This window comes from Symphalangus syndactylus, chromosome 8, assembly GCF_028878055.3.
Source record: "Symphalangus syndactylus isolate Jambi chromosome 8, NHGRI_mSymSyn1-v2.1_pri, whole genome shotgun sequence".
Lineage (NCBI taxonomy): Eukaryota > Metazoa > Chordata > Mammalia > Primates > Hylobatidae > Symphalangus > Symphalangus syndactylus.
The window spans coordinates 81776014-81798397 of NC_072430.2; the positions used below are offsets into that span (position 1 = coordinate 81776014).

At 39.9% G+C, this 22384-nt stretch overlaps 1 protein-coding gene and 1 long non-coding RNA gene across 3 annotated transcripts in view; one reads left to right on the plus strand and one right to left on the minus strand.

Annotated features, from left to right (window-relative positions):
• Window positions 1-2296, plus strand: part of LOC134737355 (uncharacterized) — a 53182-nt gene extending 50886 nt beyond the window's left edge. Inside the window, exon 5 of the long non-coding RNA XR_010122185.1 lies at window positions 2096-2296. This is a non-coding gene — a long non-coding RNA (uncharacterized lncRNA). The remainder of the gene's footprint in view (window positions 1-2095) is intronic.
• Window positions 1-22384, minus strand: part of PDE11A (phosphodiesterase 11A) — a 443979-nt gene that overhangs the window by 96707 nt on the left and 324888 nt on the right. For both annotated transcript variants that reach the window (XM_055289828.2, XM_063644786.1), the window contains exons 11-12: window positions 7043-7189; window positions 6675-6782 (exon numbers count right to left, since the gene is read on the minus strand). In XM_055289828.2, the coding sequence (XP_055145803.1) occupies window positions 6675-6782; window positions 7043-7189 (255 nt within the window). The remainder of the gene's footprint in view (window positions 1-6674; window positions 6783-7042; window positions 7190-22384) is intronic.

Sequence of the window (22384 nt, forward strand, 5' to 3'; positions counted from 1 at the left end):
CGTAGATGTTTGATGCATACATTTAAAAATTGGATTAATTTTATATATAACTTTATTATTATATTCTATTACATTTATAACCACTTCTAAGGCTTAATTTTTAACCTGTTTATTAGCATAATTTTCAAATTCTTTATTTTGGGGAGTTAAAAACATACAAAAAATAGAATACTATTAATATAATGAACCCAATGCAGTCATTGCCTAACTTCAGCAGGAACCCAGGTTTTGCAGCTTGTTTCCTCTGTCTCTTCACATGCAGTGTGTGTTTTGTTTTGTTTTGTTTTGTTTGCTAGCGTATTTCAAAGCAAACCTCTGGTATCTGTCAACACTCTTTATTTCATTCTCAAGAAGTCCTAATGTGGTCAGATAAAATTTGCTCAATATATTTCTGCTCTCTTATTTTGATAAAATGTACAAAAAGAAATACAAATAGTATAAGGAAATTTTCAACTAAATAATAAGACTTGAGAAAGTTGAGGTTTCTACATCAAAAGATAATAAATAAACATAGCTGTATGTATATAGCACATATAATGCATTTTAGAAAGAACCAAAAGAAAAATATCAGATTCTTAAGGACTTAGCTTTCAACCCTAACAGTATTTGTGCTTCATGATGTTTTTTTGAGGACAAGGATGGTATGTTTTGTCCATGTTTAGAAATATAATTTATATTTTATTTCTGATAAATTACCAGCGAACTGCATATAATATAACATATGGTTTATGACCACAGAAAATGAAGCAGATCACTTGCTGCACATTAATTGTGTAGAAAGACAGATCTCTCAAAGTGCCACAGAGCCCAGGTTGGTGAATTTCAAGAATTTGAGGCTTCTTCAAAGCTTACCCCAATTTTTATTAGCCATAATTGAGCCAAAACTGAACATGAGACCCATGAAAAGTTAAAACTTTTTATAGCTCCCAACTTAACACCCTTAGGTGCCAGGTTTCAGTCCCAAGAAAGTGCCACTAGGAAATCATACACCGTGGAAAATGGAGGCTGTGATAAATGACCATGGCTCTGCTGCTGGGTCTCCCTGACCTGGAGAATTTGGCTGGCGTCATAAAACACAAAGCGACAGATTAAGCAGTTTACCAACATCATAAAAATCTCAAGAATAAATTCACTTTAATCAAAAATCCTATATTGTAACTACGCAGCCCCAGCCTCGAAACCACATACATTTACGTATAAGCCTACATCCGTGAGCAAGAGGTTATACTTTCCCTGTAATGTCGGACATGATTATGTTCATACACTTTTACAATTTACATGTCCTAAGAAAAATACCCAGCTCTGGCTGATGGTGCGGGAGAATTTATTTTCACTAGAAAGGGAATGACCCATAACTCATGAATGGCAGCGCTTAAAGTGAGTTATGGAGGTTACTCTCCTGTGAGAGGAAATGGATTGGATTATCCTTCTGCCCAATTGCATGTTTGGTTATTAGCACACCAGGTTCTTAATTATGTGCAGCTTTGGCCTTTTTTCTTTTATAAAATAAATGTGGATAAAGGGAATGTCAGCTGGAAGCATGGAGTGCCTAATTGGGGCTCTGAGATGTAGTCAGAGAGAATAAAAATAGAAACCTTTTTTAAATGATTAAAAGACAGGAGTCTTAAATGTAATTTAAACACAGTATTCAAATTGATCAGCCCCATAGTTAATTTATTGTGTCTGGTGCTGATATTCTGCAAAAACATTTAAAAATTACTCCTTTTCTAAATTAAAAATTTGCCATCTTGTAGGTTACATTTGCATGAAGATTAAAGAGTTGGTTGTTCTATCATGTAGATTTTATTATGTTATTACGATAATGCTGCCATTTATTTTAAAGTAAATATAACAAGTTACTACTTTTTTTGATAAGGAAATGCAATGTAAAAATGATGTTCGATGATTACAAATATGATTACTGTTTATTAATTTATTTTAGTCAGTTACAGAACAAAACATCTAGATCTCTCCCTTTGTAACTTCCAGTGTTACAGTCTACAAAGGAATTTGATTTCTGTTGAGATTAGGATTCTGATTATTGAGTAAAAATATTTTATTTAAAATTTCAATTGGTTCTGTATTTCTTGGACAGGGAGGGAAGAGTTTCAGCTGTGCTTCTAAGATCTTCCAGAAGGAATTTTCTACCTCAAAAATCAAGGACTTTCCTGGAAACTGCAGTCAGAGGACAGAACATCAGCCTCAAGCTGGTGAATAGGATGGATTTTCTCCCTAAACATCCCTTCTACTCTCTAGTTTGAATTACCAATAAAATGGTTTGGCTTATCTCTGAAAATAACCTTGTTGACAACACAAATATGGATTTAAACACGCTACCTCCACATTAAGATTTAAGAAGCCCCCAGTAAATGTCAGGGGGTGTCAATGTGTTTGCTGTGATACTTGGTTATTATTAGTGTTTAACTGCAATTCCCCACCAGCGCCACGCTGCCAGCACCATCATAAATTTTAATGTGATCATGTGCTCTTCTCTTTTCATATCCAGTGAATTCTGCAAGATCATAATATTCTATATGAACCCTAGCTGAACCTTAGTGTGATATGAAGAAAGAACAAGATTTCAAGCAATGATAGTTGTTCATCATTTTATAGCTTTTTTTAACTGGACACTGAGCAACATGGTTCCTTGAATAATATTACCCTAAACTAAATTCACTCATTCAATTAATCTTTATTGATATCCTACAGGATGCAGGGCATGGCCCAAAGTGCTAATGAGTACATTTATGGGATAGTAAAGAATACTGACTCTTAAAGAAATCTTTTTTTTTTCCCCTTGGAAAATCTGTCAGAGCTCATACATCATTTATAAAACCAAAAAAAATGTCTCTGCAACCTTGGCACTACTACATGCCTTTTATTTTACAGAATACAAACAAAAGCAGAGTCATTTCCTATATCTAGTCTACATCGTGAATATAAGAGATATGTCCCTCATCTTTTATGATGTATTTATAGTTATAATTTATTTATTATGTATGTGCATGATGGAATATTTGTACTATAAACTCCTATTAGTAAAGATAATTTATATGATGATCATTGATCTGCAGGTTTTCTTCCTCATTTTAACCACAAATAGTAACTGTCACTACCTACTGTATTTGTTGGAGGAATTCAAAGTATTTGGGAAATTTTAACTATCTAAATATCTCTTTAAAAACAAAGAATAACATTGAAGCTTTCAAATTTATAAATGTGAAATTTCAGACCAGAGGCATGGAACAAATTAATAAGTCATTAACAGGGTTCCCAGTGAACAAAATGTTCATCATTTTATATCAATTTGCCTGTCCTACAGAGTAGTTCTTTTTTTTTTTTAAATTTCTAAAAGAACAAAACCGCTTTGTTACCCAGACATGAACCTGAATACTTTCGCAAAACACAATGCTGAGTCAATAAGTTTATTTTCCACCCATGAAGTGATCTTAGGGTTAAAGGTTAGGAAGCTGGGGCATATATTTATAATTTCCTCATCCTGTTGTACGTGGTGCCAAAATTTGTTCAGCAGTGACACACAACTATGCATCTCCCCATTCCCAGAGACAATGGGCTTGGAAAAATACACAATCACAGATTTAAGGTCACAAGGAGAACACTATTATTCACGTTAACAGCACGGTATGCAAGGTGGCAGTCATAAAACAGGCCCATCCTGATGGGAGATGCTCTTTTCCGACAGATTGGTTTTGTTGCTATCTCTTTTAGGAAAAACATTTATTTTGTGGGGCGGTGTGTACCTCAGTATTCCCTGTGCTAGAAGAAAAGAAGCACTTTTAAGGAAGGTTGGTAAGGTTTTTTCGCCTTTTCTGGAAACCAGCTGGGAAACTTTGCCTTGGAGCGCCATCTAGAGGAAGCCTCAGCACACACATGCTGTGCTTTCTTAGCCTTATGACATGACCCAGGTTGAATCCAATGGTTGGTATATGGTGAGTTTCTTTTCTTTTCTTTCTTTTTTTCCCCCCAGATTAATAGAGAATTTTGGTTCTAACACAACCCACAGACAGGAAATATGAGATCACTGAAATGGAAATTTAATCACTGATAAGATCAAAACATTGAAAGGCTTTTAGAATCTTCAGGAGTGCCAAAAGCATCAGTGCCCATTGGTGGTAAGAATAGGGCATCATTTTACCATAGGCTGAGTCACATTCCAGAGATGAGAATTGATGAGCGAGTTAAATTTATTTTTAGCTACACTGATTGAGTCGTCTTTGTTACTTCTGTAAATATTTTCTTAATTAAAAAATTCTGATTAACCAGATTGACCAAAGTCAAGCTTGGAGAAGATACTTATGTTACAGAAAAACAAGTGTTGACACTTTTAACCAATTGTAACCCTTAGTTAAGTTCAACAAAATTTAATGAGCAGAAAATACTATCTTTTCCAGATGTGGTTACTCAATACAATGTGAAGGAGAACAAAATAATGTTGTATTCTTTCTGAAGTCATGTTTTTGTTTTGTGATCTCCTCCACCCACCCTCCTTAGAGAAATTTAACAATGAAGTCTCCTCTTTCTGTGTTAGCATGAATGCAAAAAAACAAAACCTAAGCCTTCTCCAACAATGCTGCTCTTCAAGATTGCTGAGCATACTTGCAAAAACAACTGTACCCTGGAAATATTCTGACGATATGAGCATCCCCATTGTGGTGACATAGTTTAAGAATTCTATTCTCTTCAATTTCTTGGAAAGGATCAAAATTGCCCATATAATGGAAATACCCACTTCAGAAAACTGGATATATATTTCCTTTTGCTCCTAAGTGTCCACTGTGACCCTGCTGCTCTTGCCAGTTTCCCCTATTCCAACTATTTTAAGGTTTATCATAAAAATCTGTCTCTGTCCTTGACATTTCTAACTCAAAAATGTCACAGCCATTTCTTTTTCCTTCATTGAACAGGGTTCCTGCTTACTTATTTTGGCAATTCAACATAAATCCATAGGTTTTCCAAAATAATGGGTTAAAAAGTTTTTTATTGAATGTCCTCTGTGGGCCAGACACATGAACTCTGTACACAAAACATTATACCTTGTTTACTGAGGTAGGATATGGGAAAACAAAATGAAGATTTTTTTTCCCAAGCAATGGTTGTTACTTGAGCTATTAAGCCTCATGGTTCAAAGCATCTTCCTTTCTGACTTGACTGGCTCACTCCTCTGATGGTGGATGCAACAGGAGAATGCAACCAGTCCAGTTTTCCCAGGCCAGTCTGCCTGTTTCTTAAGCAGTTGAGGACCCAAAGCACAAGTCCCTAGTATGAAAGACATTCTGGCTCCATCTTCTTATGCTAGATGCACATTTCAGCTCATGTAGTAAATTCAACATACATTTTTTTGAAAACCCACCAAGTACATGACAGAGTGCAAGGTGCTGGTGTGACCCTCAATAAATGGTGGTTGAGCAAATAAGTAGATGCTGTTGAAAAACAAGAAATGATCTCTTCCCTCAGCAGCTTACTCTATAGGAGGATGACAGATTTGTAACTTGAAATACACAGTAGCAAGAAAGATGTGTTGTACTAGATACAGTACAGGGAAAGAAGTAATTATTGATGATTTGGGAGAAAGGGGAAGACTTTGTAGAAAAACTGGCACTAGATCAATGCCTTAAAGGATGAGTAAAATTTTAACAGGCAGAAAGTGAGACAGAGATTTTTTTTTTTTTTTTGAGAAAGAAGCAGAATCGTCTTTGTTCATTTGGACTAAAGGAAAATGCATTTCATTTGGAGTTCTGATTTTGTGTTTAAATTTTAGTCTGGGTGCAAAAATATAAGGTATTTGTTTTATGTTGGAAGAATCCAAGACTCACATTCTTTTTTTTTTGTATGGCAATATGTTTACACACACCCACAGATATGTACGTACACATGTGTGTATATATAACTATGAGGCCAAAGAAACGAACATATTTAAGCCAGAAAACATTTTACTTGATGATAGTGTAACAACGTAGTAGAAATTATGTCAAAACAAGCCTTATTTCTTGCCAGAAGAAGTAAATAGAGGATTTGTTTCACTCTTTGCCACAAACATTTGCATTCAGATTAAATTCCAAGGCTTACATCTGCCCAGCTGCACTAGATATATCCGTGAAACAGACTGGCCACCATCAATGGGTTAAAACCCCACGGGACAGAGATTTTAAGGCAAGTAAGCCCTAAACCTGGAGAGTGCGCAGTCTTATCCCTCTATTCCCCTTGGCCTCCCTGGGCATTGTCTCAAATAAGCATCCTCTCAGGATTTCCACATTCCTGCGGGTGATGTTCACACCTCCCTACTGGCTTTCCACCAGCCAAGAGAGTCATATCCAGTGATCTCTTTGTTCTGTTACTCACCTACATTTCCTCTGCAAAAGATTACTTTAAAAATCTGAGCATTTCTTTTGTAAAAGAACAAGTTTACCAACAAAAAATACTGAACAGAAGCTCAAGTAATCATTCCAAGGCTACACTGGCTTCAAGGGGTCAACGATGTTACAGCTTTCAAGCTCAGAAATTGCTGGCACATATAACTTTCATAACCAGGGCAGGTAAGTTCCAACATAAGATGATCACATGGTAATTTTTCAGAGAAATGGAAAGGTAAAGGAGAAGGTCTGCCACTTCCTACGAATGAGAAATGATCTTCCACCACCACTAAGCATACTTACGGTTAACATCGCGAACATCAGCTGACACACGTTGAAGGCATGTCTCCAGTTGTGGTACAGAACCATCCGATAGTTTTTCCTCACTGTCAAAAGCCACCTACACAGTGTCTGAAATGGGAGGGAGAGGGTGCGTCAGGCAGTTGTAAGTGATTCCAGTGGACCCTTATCTCGATGTTGGCTTATGTCTGAGTAACCCTCAGTGATCAAAGGGCTTCCACAAACATCTCTTCTGGTTCTCACAGTAATTCCATGAGGTGTGCAGGGCAGGGATTATCATCCCCGTTTTGTATTTGGGAAACCAGTGGTTCAGAGTGGCTAACACATTGTCCCAGGTGAACTGCTTGGATCATCCAAGACAGACATCTTACCTCATAGTCAATTTTAAATTTCTGTACCATCCCCAGCTCCATGAACATCCGGAGAGCAGCTGTGATCATGGCATCAACGTCGAGAGAAAAGTCATCAAAATGAATGTCATCGATGGCGAGTTCTGACACCAGAGGGATATTGGCTGCCTACAAAAGCAAGAGACATGAAGTCAAGCCAAGTTCACCAGCTTTCCCAAACCCCCATCCTGCTCTCCTCCCCTGCTTATCAGAAGTGCCACATAAATCAGGCCTGACCTGCACTTACACCCTGATACAGCTAAACTCTGAGCTGTAAATGTCTTTTGTTTCTGAACTGCAAATGCCCCAAGCAAATGAAGGTGGGGGCAGGGTTGGGGGCAGGGGGAGGAAAACTAATCTGAAGATAAAATACACACACTGGGTCTAGTCTGCAGAATTTAGAATACAGAACTGTCAAGTTTATGGAAACTGTGGTCATACAATATATTCTGATGCATATTACAGAGCACTAAATGCAAGAAACATCTGGGCAGCCAGCAGCTGTGAATTTTAATTGATGCTATTCAGGAGAAGGAGATGGGAATACACCACTTTGCCTTGTTTCTTAATATCCTTATATCCTGTAGCTTGCACGTGGTCATTTTTACACACGTGTTCTGTATATTCAGAACGATCGAAAGGATCAGACAGCACATCTCTGGTGGGAAATATGTTGCCTTAATAAAACAGAGATATCTGGAGGTTTAGCATAAGCCTATGTTTCACTGAGGAGATCAATTTTGCTGTCTTGTTTAGCTTCATTCTATATAAACACAACATAATTACAGTACTGGTCATACATATTCAAGGTTTTCAAAACACCCATGTTAGACAACTGTCAATCAGCTGCCCCACAAACTAGCCTAAAAAGGAGAAAAACAAAATCTTTGGAAATCGTTTGTATGGTGATTTCATTGGGTTTACCATATTCTTTGGATCACTCTTGGTAAGGGAGTCACTTTTATATTTTCAGGTTATCAGAGACCATTCTGTATTCATATTCCTACCTATTCACTGGGTTTAAATTACCCTGACAGTAATTTATGCCCTGGAGCTACTTACTTTGGCTAAGAGATTCAATCCAACTCTGGCTGCTCTAAGCATTTCAGAAACCACATAATTAATCCTTCGTTCCCAACTCTATGCTCCTCTATAGGTGGAGCTTAGTTTTCCATGTACTTGTAATTAATTCAACCCTTAAACTCTCTACCAGTTGTCTAAGTCTCCTCTCAAAATGTTCATATGCTTTGGGCATTCCGTCAGTTTCACGAATAAATCACTCCTGGAACTTCCTGCATTTCTCCATTCTAGACCAACTGTCTTATAAGTCTGATGTGTAGTTTTCATCCTAGGATATTCCTTCACCGTAAGTGTGGGGATGCCTTTCTCTCTCTCTTTTGTTTCTCTAGCCCACATCTTTCTCTTTCTTGCTTTCTCCTCTCATTTTGGTGAGACACATCCCCTAACAGATTGCCAAGAAAAGGTGTGGGGTAGATTTGTGAGGCTTTTGTATTACTGTCACATTTCATTAATAGTTTGCCTAGGTAAGATTTCTAGGTTGGAAATCATTCCGTTAGAATGTTAAAGGCATTGCTCTTTGAGCTTTCGATGTTACTTCTGAGAAGTCAGAAGCTATTCTGGGCTATTATACTTTGAAAATAACTCCCCCCTCCAACCTAGTTTTTGTAGAATCTTTTTGCTTCAAGAGTTCTGAAATGTCATACAAATGTGCCTTGGTGGAGTTTATTTTCATTCATTATCCTAGGCACTTTGTAAGCCCTTTTCTTTTTTTCTTTTTTTTTTCCAGTGTTATCTATTCCAGGTTTTTGCTTTGTAGTTACCATGAGGCTTAGCTTTAGCTGTAGTAAATTATTTTAAAGGCTTATCATTAGCTATAATAAATTATTAAGATGACATCTTAATTTTGATTGCAAAAAAAGAGACAGAGGAAAAAAAGATACTTAATTCCACCCCCCCGCATTTTGATTTTTTGTTGTCATTTTAAATCTTTTTTTAAAATTTATTTATTATACTTTAAGTTCTAGGGTACATGTGCACAACGTGCAGGTTTGTTACATATGTATCCATGTGCCATGTTGGTGTGCTGCACCCATTAACTCGTCATTTACATTAGGTATATCTCCTAATGCTATCCCTCCTCCCTCCCCCACCCCACGACAGATCCCGGTGTGTGATGTTCCCCGCCCTGTGTTCAACTGTTCTCATTGTTCAGTTCCCACCTATGAGTGAGAACATGCGGTGTTTGGTTTCAAGCTGTTTTCTTAATTGGAAAATTGTGTCTTTTAATTCTAGAAAAACATTTTAAAATAAGCTCTTTGAAGATTTCTTCCTCTCTTTTGTTTTTCTGAAATTCCCTTAACTTGACCTTTGGACTGGTCTTTCTTTTCTTTTTTCTTTCTTTCTTTAATTTATCTTTTCTTTTAGTTTTTATTTTCTTTTTCTTTCATGTTTTTCATTTCTCATATTTTTTCTTTTCCTTTTTGCTCTGTTTTCTAGGAAATTTCTTCTTACTGTTGAGATTTTAATACCATGGTTTTCATTCTAAGAGCTCTTCTTTTGTCGTCTGGATATTCCTTTTTATGTATTTTTAATAGTACCCCAATTTTATTTCACGAATACAATATTTTCTCTTACCTGCCTGAGGATGTGAATGACAATTCTATTTGTCATTTTCTTCTCTTCTTATAATTGGCTTCACTCTCTGTACTTTGTTTTAGTCTCTCTTTTTTTATTGTGGTAAAAATACTGTACTGTGTACAGTACAGTAGGGTTAACTATATGCACATTGTCATACAACAGATCTCTAGAACTTTTTCATTTGCATGGCTGAAACTCCATACCTATTAAACAATTTCCCATTTCCTTCTCCTCCCAGCTACTGACAACCACCGTTCTACTTTCTGTTTCTATGAGTTTGATTACTCTACCTCATACAAGTAGAATCATGCAATACTTGTCTTTTTTGTCATTGGCTTATTTGACTCAGCATAATGTCCTCAAAGTTTATCCATGTTAAAGCATATGACACGTTTTCTTTTTTTTTTAAGCTGAATAATATTCCATTGTATGCATATACCACATTTTTGTTCCATTCATCAATCAATGGTTTCATCTCTTTCTTCACACCAGCCAACTTTCAATAAACTATTTTAATACATTAGAGGCCTTAGAAATATTAGAGGTTTTCCTTAGCGGCCTGGTAATCTTTAGTTTTCCACTACTGTGTAAAAGTGGGGCTCTATAAGTTTTTGTTGGAGCTTCTGGAGGCTTCTCTGTAGGGGGAATGTGTCTGACCTCTTTCCTTGAGGAAGCCACCAAATATCAGTGTCTTTGTGTCTTTACTCTTTAGCTACTCAGAATCCCCAGAGAAGAGTCTTCTGGCTGGAGCCTAGTGGGGAAACAGGTTGGAGGAAGAGTCTCAGCGTTGCTCTCCTGTTCATTCAGTCCTCCTGTTTTCACCCTGCACGCCCACCCTCACGCTCTGCACTGACGATTCCCTAACCCAAAGACCCACGATTATACTCTCTCCAGAGGACAAGCCTCTAGTCTTTATGGAGTGGGGGAATAGAACAAAGGATATGGGGCTCTAACTGCTTCTTAGACTCTCTGTTTTCCTGTTTATAAGCCCATCTTCATTTGCATTTGCAAAAGTACTTAATTAGTCAATTCCTGAGCTATTTGTGGGGAGGAGTCTATGGTATATAAATCTACTTGCCTCTCAGCTTTTCCCACTGCTAGGTTATTTTGGCTGTCTTGAGTTTGCTAAATTACTTCCTATTCATCCATCTGTTTTCTAGCATCCAAAATTTTGTCATTGCTAAGTCCCTTCCCAATTTCTTTGGCTTTTAGAATTCATGAATTTTAAAAAAAAATCCTTTATTTTTGTTTTAGTAGGGCATGGGGAGAGAACAAAAGAAAATGAGTGCAGTTAATCTATCATCTTTATCCAAAAATCAATGAAGTTATCTTTATTAAATGATACCTAGAATGGTCAGCTTGGAGAACTCAGAGGGAAGCCAGCCTTTGGTCTGCAGGCCCTTTGTTTCTATGTGCACAGGCCTGGCTGCAACCATGTAGATCTCTTTCTCTTATCCTGCACCCCTGTGGGTTCACTTGTGCCAGTGAACTCACTTATTAGGCTGTAACTATCTTAGAGGCAGATGCCATGTTTATTTTCCTTAGGGAAGCTCCAGAACAATTCTTTACTCCTATCATGTGTTTGAGGGTTTGTAAATAGAGAATACCAAGCTCTCAGAAAGATCTGTGCTTGTTGTAATTTGTTCCAATTCAAAATCAAATGTTATGAAAAAAACACTTTTCAAGAGATAGAGGCCCCATCCCAAAAGACACAAATCTTTCTGGTCTCAGGAGAGAAGTTTGGTTCTGAATTGGCAAAGGAGGCTGAATCTTGTTACAGTTTGTTACCAAAGAAGCAGAAATGGTGATAGAGGCAGCACTGCTCCACTCCAGGTGGCCCCTGACTTGTAGATTATTAACAGTGTATTCCCTGATACCATTATAAATCCTCTACCTTTCAAAGGCACTAAATTCACTTAATTATCTTAAAAATTAAAGAATATAGGAATTTTTTCATTATGAAATGTTAATGGAAAGGAAATAAGAACATTACGCTGAAATGTAAAATGACCTCTGGTTCACCAAGACCCGTCCTTATTGACCTTGTCTGTTTTTCCCCTCATAGGTTGATTGATCCATGGTTAAATCATACCGGTGTGTAGATCACGCTGAGCCCTGCCATAAACCCTTGCTGGCACTTGTAGATGAAAGAAAGTTCCAAGCCTTTCAAGAATGACCATTTTCAGCTATTTTGAGAAGTCTGGGTAGTTTTCATCCCCACATTGCTGGGTTCAAGAGCAGGTTCTAGAGAAAACTATGAGGAGTAACAGGCAGTATGTATCCTGAGCAGACAAGCATAGAGATCTGGTCTGCAAAAGATTTGGGAATAGCCTTCCATTGACAAATTCCTTGTTATAGAGACAAAGTGCTCCCCATTGCTTCCAGTAAACAGAAAATAAGATTGCATCTTCCAAACCTATAATTACTCTAGCCATAGGATATTAACAAAACAAATCAAAGTCAATTTCTCCAAGTGTCAGTCTTCAACTTTTAAATATTTATAAGGTGTCATATCCCTAAATCAAAGAGGAGTGCCACAATCCAAAATAACTACTGAATTAATAGCCAGGAAATAACATTTGGATAAAAGAACCATTTACTTTACTGCAGCAATAAATGAAAACACAGAATTATGAGTCCTGGAGCTAATTTGAATAATGTTCAAGAAGTGAGACTCTAGCTGGCTGGAAGTACCTGATATCCTTTGACCATTCCTCTTCTTTGTTTGGGTCTTAACAGTTAAGTGGTTATCAAAGGGAGTCATAAAACTGTCTCCTCTAAAATTGAAAAGGTAGCTTTACAAAGAGGCCATAAAATGTTAAAATACAATCCTGGATCCCTTGACACATGAATATTACATTTTGTGATGCTCAGAAAATGGGAAGAAACAACAAAGCGGGTGGTAGTCCAGCCCTGGCAATTCAAAGGAAAATTGACTTGTTGCTAATTCCAGCCCACTCACTCTCTTAATCCTCTGGACAAAAAGCAGTAGTCAGGGGCCTTACGATTCTGGGATTAATGGAGACAGGAGGTTGAGCTGTGGTGATGTGGAAGGGACAGCAAAGTTCTTTCTTTTGCCAATATAATTATAGCCCTTATTATGTGCCAGATACTGTTTTAGTATTATACTTTGCATATACTCACTCATTTGATGTTCTCAAGAACGCTAAAAGCTTGGGAATAGTTTTAAATCCATGTTATGATGAGGCAACTGAAATAAATAATAAGTTGGTCAAATTTGCAGTGTGATTGTCAGAGGCAGATTTGAACCTGGGGAGCTTTGTGCTAGAGATTGGCTCCTAACCATCACACTGCCTCTCAAAATGGGCCTATGCCAAGCGAGGGTCCCCCTTTCTGTATTATGCAAACTAACTTGGGTGCACCATGGCTGGAGTTTGGGATTTATATCCAGATGACTAGCTTTTCAATCCGTTTTTTATTATGAGCAGCCTGGACCCATGTGAGAGACAATCTTTTTGTCTTTACTTATATAAAACTCACTTGGGAAAGTCTCTAAATTCACAACTGACTTTGGAATGAACCCAATGTTACTTTGTGTTGATTGTAGCTAACCCAGAATCAACTCAAATACTCCCAAGACCATGCTGGAAAAATAACTTGTCTTCTGGGGGAGCAAACAATGAGGAGGTGACAAAGGAGGAGATAAATGGTATTAGCAGGGCAGCGATTTTATGAAAAAGTAAGTTTTTGCCTGATCACAGGAGTTCGAGGCTGCAATACACTATGATCGCGCCTATGAATAGCCACTGCATACATTCCAGCCTGGGCAACACAGCGAAACCCCATCTCTTAAAAAAAAAGGAGCATTTAAATTCTTCTGGCAATTGTTTTCTCTTGATGCCATTCATTAAATTTGCCTTGTAGTTGCCTAGAACACTCTTCATGACAGATATGGGCTCTCATCCTACCTTTAACACTTATTTGGCTGAGTGGCAGTGGGCAAAAAACTAAAGTAAGCCTCATATTGAGCATTCTTTGTATAAACAATCACAAAATTGTGGTGCATGTCTGTTGTGAGGAGTGAATGAAATAATGCACACAGAGCCTAGCACAGTGCTTGGATATAGGAAATAGTAAGTAACGGTGCCTGACATGATGGCGCTTGATGTTGGTGTGGTGTTGTTATACTCATTATGATTTTTATACTGATAGCAGCCCCATAGAAGGATAGGATGAGTGGAGAAAATTTTGGTAACTAGACTCTGAAGAGCCAAGCTCTATCCTCTGCCCCAGGAGACCGCCCAGTTTAATCCATTTTAATTCAGTACATATGTATTGTGCACCTAACTGTACACCAGGCACTGGCATATGCTGTGGTTATGTTTGTAAAATCACTGTGGTCCCTGTGCTCGCAGCCTGTCAGAGGATACAGAGGGGCAAACAGGCAGTTACAGAACAGTATGAGTTAAGAGCTGCGATGGGGGAAACACGGGGCACCACAGGAACCCCTGGGAGAGTTTAGTGAAATACATTCGGCTTCACGTTCCTGCCTTAATTCCAAACTGTCATTAAACCTCAGCTTTATAAAGTATATTTAGAAATTTAAACAGTTAAAAATAGTTACTATGATCAAAAATGTTTAAAGGTCATAGAGCATGTATCAAAACCTAAGAAAAGCTGTGGACTCCATTCCTGAGACGATCATGGCCTACCCAAGAAGAAAGAAAAAACAATGATTCCTGGAAAAAAAAAACAACCAAAAAACCAGAAGCATAAAGTTCAGAGGCAACAACAGGAGTGAGCGTATGAGATGCAAAGAAGCACAATGGAGGAGGATCATCTGATGTGGGCATTGGAGGGTGAATACAAGTTCACCAGGAGAATAAGGAAACATGGCGGAGAACAGCACTGCAGAGTAGAGTTCCAATCCCCCCTGAAGATGGTGCAATACCAGGAGGCACAGATAGAGGGCACCATTGTTAACAAAAAACAGTGCTTGTTCCCAGAGATCCAAGACTTCCTCTAACAGGCTTGGACCACTTGGCTGCCTAAACAACTGTAAAACTTGAGTTCATCCAAGTAAAGGGCATCTGCTTTGCCAAGCTCCAGTGGCCTTGGACCACAGTGCAGGCGCCTGGCTTGCCTGTGACTCCAGGACTGACTTCTGTTTGCTGTCCATGCCAGGTTGTCTCCCTTGACCCCTGGTAGTGACCAGTCTCCATTCTCTATGGTCAAACCTCCCAGAACTTCCCCTTTGAAGCTCTGGTCCCAATTTTAGTTGTGGCAGGTGACAAATGTTTGGACCCTTTTCGTATGGGAAAGCAATCGTGAGTGTTTCCTTTTCCTTTTCTTTGCTGCACTCAACAGCAAACCCTTTCTTTCCTCTTCTGGGAAAATCTGAAGAGCAAGCAACCCTCTGTGTCCTCCAGGGAAAAGGAATTTGTTTTCGGTTGAGTGGGGTTCTAGGTCTAATGGGTGTATCTATTTTGAAAGAACCAGGGGAAAAGAGAGAGTACTCTAGAGCCAGAAGGAAGAAAGGATACGCTCCCGGGGGAGATAAGTAAGAGGAAGGGCCAGGCATAGTGGCTCATGCCTGTAATCCCAGCACTTTGGGAGGCCGAGGCAGGTGGATCAACTGAGGTCAGGAGTTCGAGACCAGCCTGGACATGGTGAAACTCCGTCTCTATTAAAAATACAAAAATTAATACAAAAATTACCTGGGTGTGGTGGTGGGCACCTGTAATCCCAGCTACCCAGGAGGCTGAGGCAGGAGAATTGCTTAAACCCAGGAGGTGGAGGTTGCAGTGAGCACTGCACCCCAGCCGGGGTGACAGAGTGAGACTCCATCTCAAAAAAAAAAAAAAAAAAAAAAAAAAAGAAGAAGAAAGGGAGGAGGAAGAATAATTTCCCGCTTTCCGCTTTCACAGAGATACAGGAATGAGGAAAGAGAGGGAAGCAGAGAGCCCCTGGGAGCATGGCTGCTGATCCTCACACATTTACCTAGAAAGTGGATGCACCTAGCGAAGGACCCCCATGGAGGCAAAGGACTCCCATGTTGGAGCTCCCATGAGCTAAATGACAGTTGAATCCAAATCCATGGACTGTCCCGTGTTTAAGTTGAAACCTCTCATTATTTGCACTCAAGAGTTCACCAGCTCTTCCTCCCATGGAAGAGTGGTGAGGACTTTAGCTCATCAGCGTCCAGCACCTCACCCACTGACCACCCAATGGGAATGACACCTCTTTGGGCAATGCACCCTTGCTCAGTCACCGAACACACAATACCTAAAGACACTAATAAAGCCAAGAAAGAGGCCGGGCGCGGTGGCTCACGCCTGCAATCCCAGCTCTTCCGGAGGCCGAGGCAGGTGGATCACTTGCGGTTGGGAGTTCGAGACCAGCCTGACCAACATGGAGAAACCCTGTCTCTACTAAAAATACAAAAATTAGCTGGGCATGGTGGCACATGCCTGTAATCCCAGGTACTCTGGAGACTGAGGCAGGAGAATCGCTTTAACCCGGGAGGCAGAGGTTGCGGTGAACCAAGATCATACCATTGCACTCCAGCCCAGGCAACAAGAATGAAACTCTGCCTCAAAATAAAATAACATAAAATAACATAAAATAAAATAACATAACATAAAATAAACAAAATAAAATAAAATAAAGTAAAATAAAATAAAATAAAGTAAAATAAAATAAAATAAATCACATATTGGCTGGGTGCAGTGGCTCACGCCTGTAATCCCAGCACTTTGGGAGGCTGAGGTGGGCAGATCACGAGGTCAGCAGATTGAGACCATCCTGGCTAACACAGTGAAACCCCGTCTCTACTAAATACACACACACACACACACACACACACACACACACAGACACACAGATTAGCCAGGCGTGGTGGCAGGTGCCTGTAGTCCCAGTTACTCGGGAGGCTCAGGCGGGAGAATGGCATTAGCCTGGGAGGCGGAACTTGCAGTGAGCCAAGATCACACCGCTGCACTCCAGCCTGGGCGGATCTGTCTCAAAAAACAAAAACAAAAAAAGCCAAGAAAGAGGGGCAGGGTTCTGGATACCTACAACCTACAGGAATGCTGGGAGTGTGGGAGTGGGAGGTGGAGAAGGCTTCTACACCTGAACTAGGTTGGGAAGCTGAAATGAAGCAGCTCAAAACTTCCTGAGAGCCAAGGCAGTGGTTAACGATGTCCATCATTCATATGTTGTGTAATTATTGTTGAAAGTCTGATGGACAAGGATAGGAATTGTGTCTGTCTTGTTTACTGTTGTGTCCTAAGTGCTCACTGCGGTCTTCACCACTGTAGACAGTACCTGGCACAAGGGAGAAACTCATTAAATATTTATCAGATGAATGAGTGAAGGCTTGATAATCCTGCTGAAAGTCATCTTACTAGTTTTTCCCAAACCATGCCACAATATCCTCTGGTGAATTTGAGGTTGTGTGAACTTTTTGCCAACCACCCTGGTGATTACCTCACACTTAGATACACGTGCACATGGAAATCCAAGATCAGGTAATATAGGTGAGTCAAGTTGCCTTCTAAGTCTGTGTGAATCCAATGCTCCATTTGTTTATACATCACTGGGGCAGTTTGTAGTAGAAGACACATAGAGGAGTCCCTAACCCTGTGACCCCAATCTTCAAGTTCCAATCTGAGCTCACCAGCTGGGCGACTCTGAGGTTAGCCTGCTTCATCCCTCCAAGAAGAAGGTAGGTCCTTGCAGGGTGGATGTGTGAGTGCAGCATGGTGGCTCTGTGAGTTTGTCATGAATTTCTTGTAGTGTCTTTCTTTCTATGTCTTAGTAGCAGGAAAGTGATGGAAGGAAGGAAGTGCTCTTGGGGGAGATAAGAGGCAGTTAAGCTTGTGTTGACTACATTACACATTAAGGTTTAGAGACGTGAGATATGAATTCCCCAAAGATGATGCTGCCAGTCCAGCATGATCTTTCTGGCTCAGAGATTGCTGCCTTTTGTCTTGGTTCTGCCCAGAACTACTATGCTCTTTGTAGATTGCTTCTTAACTCACATGCTACGTTGAATCTTAATGGCTTCCTGCCTACATCAACCTCAACCTGCTGCACTGTGGGTCTTTCTGGAGTCCTCACTGACCTTCCCTGCTGCAGCCTCACCAGAGAGAGGGAAGACACAACCACTGTTCCTTCTTCCATATTCCATGGTGCTTGGTAGCACACAGGAATGAGACAACAATTCAATGACTGTTTCAGTGACTAGGCAGAAAAGGAAGATAATGAGAGAACTTGTTCACCAGCAGGAAATGAAGCTGTCTGGAAACATCAGCCTCTAGAGATGGACCAGGGTTTGTAAACTAATAATAGAGACCACATGAGTTGGTTTAGCACTTTAGTGTCAAACAGCTAAGCCTAATGAACATCATATTCCCTTGTTTCTGTAGTTTAAAATGTCAAGTTGATTAAAGCATTGCCAGTAACAATAAGTCAAAGGAACAAGCCAACACTAATATGGAACAAAGCTCTTAAGGCACAAAAGACAGCAAGGGGCATCAAGCCTCAAGGCCTGTGAAATGGTAGAGAACAATGTTAGAGGGCAAAGGGAACTGGAGGCTCAACTTCCTGTTTTATTGTTTTGTTCGAAGTTAACCTGATCTTGCCCTGCTTGTCCTGGGGTGATGAGTGTCAATGGTCCTGTTACAAAGTACCGCACTCCACCGTGCAGCAAAGCCAGTGAAGGGTGAAACCGGAACCTTGGGATTAGACTTAGTAGCTAATGGCAATAGTGGGCCACCTTGAGGATGAAGAGGATGGTGCAGAGCCACTGCCAGGAGAGGGGTTTTATTTAGGTTTTCTATTCATGTTACTGACTGGATCCCATGCTCTTCCTCAATCTTGTCCTGTACCCTAAGCTCCCATATTTTGGCCTGTTATTTGGAGATAGGAGTGTACTCTGTCACCAGTGACACATGAGGCTAGTTACCCAATCATTACCTTCCAGTGAGCTAGTTAGAAGAAATGTTTCAAAATTTATGCATTCAATATAAACAATTTCCCATCCTGTGCATCAAAAAGTATCGTAGAGTCTCTTTGTCACTTCTGAAATGAAGCATCTCTCTGCTGTTGTCTCAACATTCAGTTGAGTGTCTTCTTGAGAAAAACAGACTCTAGTTTCCACATATTTTTCACGGTCCCTCTATGCAGCAAGATAAATAAGAATTTATATACTTTTAGTTGTAAATCCAGTAAATATTTATATTGGTTTTTGCCGTAAAAGCACATGAAGCATTATAAAAGAGGTTTCTACTCTTAGGGCTGAATAAAGCCATCACTCGCAGTGAAGAAGTAATCTATCAAATGAGGCAAAGAGGGGTGTGTGTCCTGATTCCTGAGCCACAATTCCCTGTCTTGAATTGTACCTAGATTTATTCTTGGCTGGACGGTGGTGTTCCTGAATACACACACAAGTACATGTATGCACACATGTCATGTATACACTTCGTTTTTAATCTGCTCTTTGACTTCTCTCAGATATTTTATTAGTCCATTCTGTCTTCAGTTCTGTTAGACTGTTATTCCACACAGACAAACATTTGAATTTTGCCTGGACTGTGTTGTTGGTGAAATATGTTAGTATCTGACTTAAGCTGAATATGGTGGACACAGCAAAACTACCTTGGAAATGAAATTATATTTGAATAACCCACATATAAAGGTCAGTGAAGATATTCATAAATTTAACAACACTAATAGCTTTAATTTAAGAAATTAAGAACTCAACCATGTTTAGACAGGTTGGCTACTTTTGTTAGTGCTGGGTGGAACACGCATTAGAAATTTTTTTTCATCATGGTGCATTTATTAAGACATATTGTGTATCAAGCATTGTGCTAAGTGCTTTATAGTATTTCATTTAATCCTGCAACAACCCCATGGGTAAGATTCTATTACTAGTCCCAATTTAGCCTCCATAGCACAGATGAAGTAACTGAGGTTAAGAAGATAAGCGACTTTCTCAAGGTCACATAACTAGAAAACTGCTGGGACTAGAAATCAATCCCAATGAATCTAGCCCTGCCCTCTGTGTTTGTAACCACTACCTTATATTGTCCACACAATCATTTGAATGCCTCTTAGCTTAGATCCACTGCGGCACACCATGGAATTATTGCTTCCAGAGATTTTATTCCATGCAGCTTTAAAAAACTTATTTATTTTTGTGGTCTTTGTGAATCTGTCTCTCATCATTCATAAGTTCCATAAGGAAAGGATTAAGATTCTCAAATGTCAGCAATTATCATAGCCTAGTACTTTTCTCATGGCTAGTACTTAATAAATGTGGGTTGGTGGGATGCCAAGTGCATAACCTCCTGAGCCAAACAGATGTGCATTTGAATCTGAGTTTGCTGCGTGCTAAAGCTGTGGCCTTGGGCATCAGTGTCCTATTCTGAGAAGGGAACACAATGATAACTATCTTACAGTCATCGAAAAGCTTAAGTGAAACAAAATACTTAGCACAGTGCCAGGTTCATAGGAGGCCCTCAGTACACGACAGTGTGTTAGTCTGCAAAATACCACAAACTGGGTGGCTTAGACAACAGAAATTTATTTTCCCACAGTTCTGGAGGCTGGAATTGCAAAAGCAAGGTATTGGCAGGTTTGGTTTCTCTTGAGGTCTCTCTCCTTGGCTTGTGGATGGCTGCCTTCTCGCTATGTGCTCACACGGCCTTCTCTCTGTACATGTGCACCTCTGGTGTCTTTTCCTCTTTTTGTAGGACATCAGTCATTGGATTAGGGCTCAACCATATGACTTCATTTAGCCTTAATGACCTCTTTAAAACCCTATCTCCAAATACAGTCACATTCTAAGGTACTAGGGATTAGGGCCTCAACATATGAATTTGGGAGTGGGGAAGAAACAATTTGGTCCATAACAGACAGTTATCATTATTGCAAATGAATTGAGCACTAAATATCTAGAAATTCAAAATAAATGTTCCATGTCAGACCCAAAAATGGTGGTCCCTTTAAAGTGTCCTGATTACAATTTTAGTTCTTCCTCTCCTTGGTGCCTTAGAGAAGGCAACCTAGAAAGGCTTTTTCTCTTTAGGGAACTGCACCGTATTCACTCTTGGAAAGAAATATATTCAATATGGGGTTATCCAAGATACACTGGAGAAAACATGATACATCAAGTCCAAGTTAAAGATAAGAACTGGGTGTGATGGCTCATGCCTGTAATCCCAACACTTTGGAAGGCCAAGGAAGGAGATTCACTTGAAGCCAGAAGTTGGAGACGAGCCTGGGCAAGATCCTGTCTGTACAGAAAAAAAATTAGCCAGGCACAGTGGTGTACGCCTGCAGTCCCAGCTACTTGAGAGGCTGAGGTGGGAGGATTGCTTGAGCCCAGGAGTTCAGGGCTGCAGTGAGCTAAGATCACAACACTGCACTGCAGCAGCCGTGGTAACAGAGTGAGACACTGTCTCTTAAGAAAAAAAAAAAAAAAAGATAAGGATCAGAGGACCGTAACCTTGTCAAATGTGATTATCAAGCTGCCTGGTCTGCCAGGGAAGGAGACCCTCTTGTGAAGAGCTGGCAGTGGAGTGCTTCTCCAGTCTAATAATCTTGTTGCGTGCACCCGCCCTTACCATGCCTAGGTTCCTATAATTATACTCCCTGTATTTAGAAAAAATTATACATGACTATCCTGTTTAGAAAAAGTCCAGGAAAGATTTTCTCTCTCAGGAAGCCCTAGTGTGACAATCCAGTTTGTCTCACCCCATCTAGCTCTACGGAACCCCTGGCCTGCAGCTCTGATCCTCTCTATTGCCCCTGACGAAGTCCTTCTTGGTGCCTCTAAGCACAGGCAATGTCTGTCACTTCGATCTTCCCTTACATTTTGTCCTTTTCTCTCCTACAGCATTTACCATAGACTGCTCTCCATTGAAGCTGCTGTGCAGTCAACCACTCACTCAGTTCATTTGACAAATACTTAGTGAGGGCTTGCTATGTGTCAGGTACATTGCCAGGTGCTGCGCAGGTATCTATGCATCCCACGAGACAGGGACTCTCTGAAGGGCAGGACAGAACAGAAACTGTGTTTGCCTCATTTTTGTACCAGCTAGAGAGCCCACCCCTTGGCAGGCTGTCCCTAAATGTTAGCTAAATTCAATGGACAGATGTGAAAGGGGACTTTCTCTGAGAACACTTTCCTCAGGAGGAAGACGAGGCTAGGAAAGTAAAAGGAGGCAATGTCTTGAGGTCTGAAGAAAAGCTCCATTTCCAAAGGTCAGTAGAGGTAATGGAGGTTCTGACTCTTAATCCCCATCCTGAGAAGGGAGGCCCCAACTAACAGGAGAGGTGGCAGAGCCAGCAAGAGGAAAGTGTTAGGGACCAGTCCCAGAGCACAAGTGAAATGATCAAGCAGCTAAATATCAGCTGCTTTTCCTACTCTGATGCTTCTGGAATTCGTGGGTAATGTGTTTCTGAATTCGCCTCCTGCTTCCGCATAAACAACAACATGATTTAATGATGTGGAGAGTCATTTGATAAAGCTGTTGATAATGATTTTTCTTTAGCTCTCTTTTGGGACAAGGAAAGGGAAAGAATCAAAGCTTAATACAGATGCTGATTACAGAAACCAGGGGTGAAACTCAAGTTTTAAATAATTGTACTTATTTTCTGTTAAACTCTCAGTTTCTGATAGTTATAGGATCACTG